Source organism: Triticum dicoccoides, chromosome 4A (genome assembly GCF_002162155.2).
Source record: "Triticum dicoccoides isolate Atlit2015 ecotype Zavitan chromosome 4A, WEW_v2.0, whole genome shotgun sequence".
Classification (NCBI taxonomy): domain Eukaryota; kingdom Viridiplantae; phylum Streptophyta; class Magnoliopsida; order Poales; family Poaceae; genus Triticum; species Triticum dicoccoides.
The window spans coordinates 611,931,551-611,939,985 of NC_041386.1; the positions used below are offsets into that span (position 1 = coordinate 611,931,551).

Genomic DNA, 8,435 nt, shown 5'->3' on the forward strand with positions numbered 1-8,435 from the left:
CTTAGACTCTAGCTTTGGTGGTTGAATCTGGTGATGGCGATGCTTGATTGTCGCTACTTTGTTGAAGGCGTTGCTGTTGAGGAACCTCGTCGTGTATGTGATGTCATGAGATGGTTGGTGCGAATACTGTATTTATTATAATTTGTCGATAACGGATCTAATCATTTTGTTTTTTTTCACCTACATATAGCTTCGGTCTTATGTGACTTTGCTATTTACCGACGTGTTTTTTTTTGTGTGTGCGTGGGTTTGTGTTGGCCGTGTGCCGGGTGCATCCGAACTATACAGAGGCTGGGTGTGTGCTCTTTGGGTTTGTATTCTCTTGATACTTTTCTTGAGCTAATAAAATTCAACCTTTATAAAAAATCGTTGCTATACAGACATGGATGTATTTTTTACTTCTAGCATTCTTTGTACTACCTTGACTGTAAGTTTTTTCTTAAAAAAACCCAGAACAGAGGTAGTGCTAGTACAGTCCACGCCCAAAGCGTGCGCGCAACATTTCCATTTCAACCTTTGACTGACACGCCGCCGCCCTCCCGTCTTCGCTGCCAATCCCCTCCTCAAAACCCTAGGCCCATCGCCGCCGCCGGCCGCCATGGCGCCGCCTCGCTCCACCGCCGCCCCTCCAGACCTCCCTATCCCCGACCCTACGGCCGTCGACGAGTTCAATCTGCATCTGCTCCACGCGGCGAGCGAGGGCGACCTCCCGCTCTTAAAGGGTACGTCTTTCGGGTGCGCTGGCGTCTGGGATCCCAGGGCAGGGAGGTACTGATTTCCCCCAGGGTTCGTCGTGTTGCAGGGCTGGTGCGGGCGCTGGAGAAGAGCACGCGGGATCCCAGGGAGGTGCTGGATGCGACGAGGGAGGAAGGCCTCGGGGCGCTGCACATGGCCGCCAGAATTGGGAGCGTCCCGGTGTGCAGGTACCTGGTCGAGGAGATAGGGGTCGATGTGGACGCCGACGGCGATGAATGTACGTGCCTCTGCCTCTTAATTTGTCTCTAAAATGTACCATAGCCCTCTTCGTAGGTGCGTTCGTAATATAAAAATTCCCAGGCCAGCAGTAAATTCCATGCTGTTAATTAGTAAACAAAGCATGCTCTGATAGCCAGGGATCGATGATCCCGGTATACATCTCTTTCCACTGACACGCGTCTTCATCTGATAGCCGTAACGCCTCTGCTTTGCGCAATGTTTGGTGGAAGCTTGGATACTATCCGCTATCTTCTCGATCATGGGGCTAATCCAGACAAAGTTGTCGGCGACCGCTTCACCCCGCTTCATCATGCCGCTGGAATGGGTACTTCTCTGCTAGCACATGGCATTTTTCTTCCAATAGTATTGTATTGCAATATTGTTCTACTATGATATGATTCCCATGCGTGTTGGAAAGAGAGTATGTAGGAGATGGTATCTGCAATAGATCTACTTTGGGAGGGGGCAAAGTATTCAGATTTATTTCCTAGCTTACGTTTTTCTTTTGAATAGGATTCCTAACTTATGATGACAAACATAAACGGCTAATTGACCAAAACTACCTAGCTTACATCAACCCATCTACTAGTTTCTTGCTGGTATTTAACTTATGATGTAAAATTATGCGCCTCACCTTCTTGCTGGTATTTCACAGCCATCTCCTTCCCTCAGCTAATGTAAGGAAAGTGGGATACATTCACACTGATAGCTAAATTGATGTGAAGTCGACAACAACGAAAATTTTACAGAGTGCCCCTCTTTTCATGGGGGTGTTTTATTGTTGCCTGGCTAGAGGTTGCCTGGGCGAATGTTTCATGGTTTTTGTTGTATACTTTGGATATCAGTGCCATTTCCTTTTTGTCTCAAAAGTTGCCCATTTTCTCATATTCTTCTCCCTTGTCTGTTTGTAACTATTCCTGGGAATGTAGTTTTAATCGGTGTGTGTCTTGATCATATAAAATCCCCCCATCACACAATTAGTTGTACTCTGTAGCATTTACCTGTTGGATTCCCTTTTCATCTTTTTGTCCTTCACTCAGGAGACCGTGAAATGGTGGAACTCTTGCTTACAAAAGGAGCTTCTGTTGACTCAGTATCTGTCAGTGGGACACCATTGCATATCGCTGCCTTCAGAGGGCAGGATGAAGCTATGAAAGTTTTATTGGAGAACAACGCAGATGTAGGTTTAATAACACATTGTTTCCTCCCGAGGTGTAATTTTGGCTAGCTGCATTGTTCCGATTAAACAACGCGGCTGTTTCATTTGCTTTGCTGGTTGTGTTGAGTCGGCTTTACTGCTTTTTATTCAGTAGTTTTGAAGTCCGAGGGCAATTATGAGCTAACTTGATACATTTTTCTAGCAATTATTAAAGATCATGCCTTTGTAGCAGTGACTAAGTTCACCCTGTTAACTTTTGTTTAAATTCTGCTGAGGCTGCATTCTCGATAGGCCAGAGTGGTTTCTCTGTACTCCATAGGCTGTTGCTTAAACCCCGTTCGTACCTGCTTCTTCAATATAGGCACTATACACGCAGTTATATGTTTTCCAAATGCCAATTTTAAGGCCATTGCAACCTTCTGAATTTGTATCCCCTCTAGTATTCATGATGATGTATGTTTTTCTTTCACATACGCTTGTTCTGTCTGGCGGCTCTTGGTGGGTTCATCCCTAGGCTCTAGCCTACCCAGCTTAGCTGGGAACAAAAGGGTGTGCTGTTATGTGGTACTTCTCCTTCAAAGGGACACATGGAACAGAATTGATAAAACGGTCTAATTGCTTAACATGGCCACTAAGGCATTAATGCTCAATATATTATTCCAGAAGCTCTTGTTGATACATGTTTGCTTTTGCAAAGTCATTGGAAGATTTTTCTTATTACAGAAGGTCATAGGACCACAAATCATTCTCCTTTTTTTATTTTTATGTTCTTTCCTACATTTTACTTCAGTATATATATATAGTAACTCGTGTGTTATTCGTTTCTCACCAGCATAACAAGATACTGCCTGGTATTGACACCCCCCTTATTTCTGCTATAACTGCTTCCTCAGTGAAATGTGTCAAGCTCCTGGTTGAGGTATCATGAATGCAGTCTCATTTTCATTGCGTCAGGCCTCAGAATTACTTAAGAAATTTTTGGTTCAATGCTACTTCTTCCATTCATTATTATAAAGACGTTCTAACTTTTCTGATTTGGATGTATATAGACACATTTTAGTGTGTTTGTTCACTCATTTCAGTCCGTATGTACTCCGTATTGAAATTCCAAAACATCTCATATTTGTGAACGGAGGGAGTACATTTTTGCACAGTAAAGTAGATTTGGCCTTCTTTAACGGTGTTTGTTATGTGATGTACCTTTGAGACACTTTTGTGGATGCGCTACACTAATTATTCCCACAAGAAAGTGTCGTGTCTAATCGGCAGTGAGCTCATAGAGTTCCTCTAGAAACTGATTCTTATAATACTTTTTGGTAGGCTGGTGCTGATGTCAATGACGGTCTTGTACCCCCTTTAGCTGCTGCTGCGGATAAAGGCTTAACTGCATGCTTGAAATGCTTACTGGAAGCTGGTGCTGACCCTAATGTTCCTGGCCCCGTAAGATTTCTTTACCTCTATGCCATGGCATGCCAATTGCTTGAACATAGGTACTGCTGTTCACACATATAAGAATACTATTTAGAGGTTGTCATGATTGGGTTATGCATTGCATCACAGACACTTTAAGAGTTTTGATAGCGCATTCTAAGATCTACCAGATTCTGCAAATTGGAAGCCTGGCACATATTTTAAAAGTGAATTCTTGGAGCTGTTGCTCTTCCAAACAGGTCCAATAATTCATGAAGCTGGGTATCCATACTTCCAAGAATTCACTGAGCTGGAATTGGGGGGTTTTGGGTGTGTGTTTTGTTTGTTAGGCTTAAATCATCTTATTTTAGCCTACATATTATCCAAGAGTTGGAGCTGCTCCAAACATGTCCTAAGATTCTTGCCATAATAAAATTGTTCCACTCAATCCAACATCCTAGAATCCTATATGTAGACTGTATGTGCTGTCACATGCTGCATGCAAATATAATTCTAGGGGTCATGTGTTTTCTTATGAAATTAGACTTAATTAAAACTGCGATTGAGACTTTTGGCTTTCTTCATCTGTTAGACTTAGGTGCACTAACCATTGTATTAGAAATATTTCCATGATCGTAATGCATCCTAGCAATTGCATACACACTTACCTTTCTGAATAACATAGAACCAGTGAGCTGCTGGCATTTTTCATTTCTTTTTAGGACTGTTTATCTATTTTTTAGCATGCTGTGTTACGTAATTGGAATGGGAGACCATCAATTGATAAAAATACATCTCTAGTAACTCTTCAACAATGTCGTATACATCGCCAAGTCATTTTGAAATCCTGCGTATCTTGTACGAGTTAGTTGTACAAGATTATCTGTACTAGGGCTGCTTATGTTTAAAGACATAATGTCATTGCCAAAGAAATATTTGTAAGACAACTCGGAATCATGTTTCAAGTTGCATCAGGGCTGTCAGTTTGCAGTCTGAACACGGGGATATGCCAAAAGGAAGGGGTTCAAATTTTAAATGGACAAACATGGTTTTTTGACAATCATTTTAGCAATTGGTTCTCATATTTTTTTGTAATTATGTTACCTTTTTTATCTTACTAATGATCTAGTTGAGTACGCCTTTCCGCCTTAGTTTCCATTCCCTCTGGCCTTTCTGAAAGTGCCTTTCTGAAGTTGAACTTTGTGTACAACAGTCGGGTAGGCTGCCAATAGAACTCGCTGCACTGAACGGTACAAGGGAAGATGTTGAGATCTTATTCCCTGTAACTTCTTGTATTCCAACTGTGCATGATTGGAGCATTGACGGAATAATACTTCATGCAAAGTCAGTGTCTATGGAACAGGTATGCATTAGATCCTGTGTATTTCATATATTTTCTAGTTTAACACTGGCATCAACTTTGAATCCATGGTTTCCCAGTTAGAATTACCATACATAAAATTAGCCATGTTTCTTTTTGCCTCTTTTGATTGGATGAACAAGAATTTTATACATGCTATTGATAACATTTTATAAGATTCTTTGGTTGGGGGTGATGGCCTGATAGGGCTTGTAAGGTTATATTTATGTAAAAAGTAATATCTTCAGTGAAGAGAAGAACAACTGATATGGTGATAATGTGGGCTTTTGTGTGGGTGGGTGGGGTGGGGGGTTGTAGCTGAAGCTGCTTTTAGGAGATATGAGTTCTCGAAATTAATATTTCCTTGTTACTATCAGGAGCAAGACTGAGGATGGAGATGTTTCTGTAATTGAACATGGCTGTTTTGCTACTTTTTTGTGGCACAATATTATGCGCTATTCAAAAAACAGCCGCACCAGCCAAGCACCTATTGTTTTTAAAAACTATGATAGTATATGTACTGCTTTATACTGTCATTCCTGGGTCTTCTTGATTCACTTGTTTTTCTTGATCATTTAGGGTGATTATTCAAATGTAAAAAGAATAGACGAGCTGAAGTCACTTGGGGTTAAGTCTGTCAAGAGAAATGATTATTCTACTGCGGCAACAGTGTACAGTGTGGTATGCTACTATACCTTATTTCTCAACGTGCAGTCTTGAATTATATCAGCTGAAGTTGCTTGAATTGATGTTAGGTGGTCATGATCTGGTTTCACATTATTCTTGTCATACATGCTCACTTTAGAGAGAGTGATGATCTTTGCGACCGATAAGTACACTTGGCCTCATGCTTTGCTTTGAGACACATCTCTCTTTGATTTATTGAAAATAATTTTTATTGCCGTATGTAAGTTTGATCATGAGGACCTGACAAGGACTTACTGTATCCTTAAACAGCAGTAGAACCGTTGTTCATTTCACTTTTTGATGGGGAACGACATGGGCTCTGCTTTTGCACTGTCGCAGAGGGGAAAACACAGTACAACTGTACATCAGAGAAAAACGCGTAAGACTCACACATGGAAGCTAAACTAAGCAACCCAGCACCCTAACTCGGATGAGCATACTCGAGGATCAGAACATCCTCCTGAATGGAACTAGCTAACGCAGCCGCTTTATCATTTTCTGCTCTAAGATCCTTCGGCTTCTGACCACGATTCCCTTTTTCCGGGATCCTCCTCCACCACTTGCAATCGTGGGTGAGGAAAACACAATGGAGGAAATGATGGGGTCGTCAAAGCTGGAATTGTTGCCACACATCCTTTGGATAAAAGCACTTGAGAGAAACTTGCAGCGCACTCTCAGGTTCCTGGTCATACAGGCAGCAAATACTGTTGTGTGGCCAACCTCATGCACTGAGCCTGTTCGCTGTCCAGTTGTTGATTTCTGGGTTGTGGATTTGGACATTAAGAGATTTTGATATCTCTTACTTGCAAGGAAGAATGGAGAATTATTTGTACATAGAAATTGAACCTGTTTGACAATTGTCTTCACTTCAACATTGTCCTATTCTTGTACTTCAGTTACTGCTATAAGGACATTAGCTTGAATTGAATTGACAATATTGTCCAGACTAGTGCATTTTTAAGTTCTAATTCATCAGAAATTCAAGGTTTTCTTTGCAAGCAAGATGTGATTGCTTGTTTTATTATGTAATCAGATCAGACATGTCCTAAGTTTGGTCTCAACCTGTTGGATGCATGCAGGCAATAGAGCATGACCCTCATGATGCTACCTTGTTCTCGAACAGGAGCCTTTGCTGGCTCCGCATGGGCGATGGACACAATGCTTTGCAGGACGCTCTTGCGTGCAGAGAAATGCGGCCTGGCTGGCCAAAGGCCTGCTACCGGCAGGGCGCAGCGCTCATGTTATTGAAGGTGTGATCGAATATATCTATCTGGTTGGCTAGTTTGTTACTCCTTTATTATACCGCCGCATGTCACCCGTTGTTTTACACCTTGCATTGTATCATCATCAGGACTACGGGGGTGCACGTGATGCTTTTCTGGATGCAGCCAAGTTGGACCCGCAGAGCTCTGAGATCAAGGCTGCGTTGCGGTACGTTTCAGTTTCACCCATAACCTGTCATATCTGAATCTACAGCCGACTTGCACAACTACTGATCTTGATCTACAGACATACTCGAAGGAGATTTATGCACTGCATACATTTATTTGTTAGACAACGTTAGTCATGCATTGAAAAGCCTAAGCCTAATTGTGCCAAAACCCTAATGATTCTGATATACAGTTGGTGTTGGAATTAAACATGCAGGGAAGCTATGAATTCCTTGGAGATATCCGATGGCGCAACAAAGACCACTTGAACAGTATGGAACTGGAGTTCCCTGAATCGGCCTTGTTGTTTCATTGGTTAACTTGGTGAACCAGTATGAGGAAAGAAGTAGCATTAGGGATCGATGGAGGGCACTTTTGTCATTTCCAGCTGCTGCCTTGGCTCTTTTGTTACCTATTTTCTTTTACTTTGGTGAAAAAAAGTAGCAAGAGATGCGTCGACCTAGTCATCAGTGGCTAAGTAGACGAGAAGATACATGGACCAAACTCCAAAAGAATATGCAAGAGAAGAACCAAACAATGCAATACTATCTTTCGTACTCATGTAGTAAAGAAGTGGCCTTGGTCAGAGCCTCAGAGGAGCTATTAATCGTCTCTCTCAGAAAAAAAAAGGAGCTAGAATGCTACTCCCTCTGTTCCTTATAAGTCTTTGTAGAGATTCCACTATGAACCACATACGGATGTATATAGATGCGTTTTGAAGTGTAGATTCACTCATTTTGCTCCGTATGTAGTTCATAGTGGAATATCTATAAAGACTTATATTTTGGAATGGAGGGAGTAGATCGAGATCGTTGGGAGTAAAGAGATCATTAACAGCGCTGACTGCTGCTGTAAAGAGATCATTCACGGCGGTGACTGCTGCTGCTGGTAATGGTACCGGTGGGTCGATGGCCGGCGTTGTCCCGTCGGTGATGATTTGCCTGCCCACCCACATATATGCCACTGTACTATTGCCTTGACTGACTTGACGACTCCCACGCTCAGCAGACATCGGCTTTCGTGAGTTGGCATAGTTGTAAACAAACAAACCATGCGTCTCCAAGAGAACGAAATTCAAACCAATAATTCGTGAGTTGGCATAGTTGTATGTTGAGAACAAACAAACCATGCATCTCCAAGAGAACATAATTTAAACCAATAATTCGTGAGTTGGCATAGTTGTATGCCGAGAACAAACAAACCATGCGTCTCCAAGAGAACATAATTTAAATGAATAATGTTACACCTATTGGGGAGTTGTGGAAGATTTACGGCCAACTAGGAAACGAGATTGACGTGGCTGCCGGCCCGTGCTGAATGAGCAAAAGAAGAAGGAAGATAATGCACAGCTATTTACGACGCAAGGAAAAAAAATAGAAGGCAGCTCAGTTTTTCCAAAGGGGAGATGAGGTTC

At 42.1% G+C, this 8,435-nt stretch overlaps 1 protein-coding gene across 1 annotated transcript; it reads left to right on the forward strand.

Annotated features, from left to right (window-relative positions):
- The first annotated feature begins 503 nt into the window (after nt 1-503).
- LOC119287326 (ankyrin-3-like) lies at nt 504-7,633 on the forward strand. Its single transcript, XM_037566849.1, has 11 exons — nt 504-722; nt 803-973; nt 1,169-1,300; nt 2,016-2,155; nt 2,967-3,053; nt 3,455-3,574; nt 4,758-4,907; nt 5,484-5,585; nt 6,671-6,841; nt 6,943-7,022; nt 7,239-7,633. The coding sequence occupies exons 1-11, from the start codon at nt 599-601 to the stop codon at nt 7,288-7,290; spliced, it is 1,329 nt and encodes a 442-aa protein (XP_037422746.1). The 5' UTR covers nt 504-598; the 3' UTR covers nt 7,291-7,633.
- The last annotated feature ends 802 nt before the right edge of the window (nt 7,634-8,435 follow it).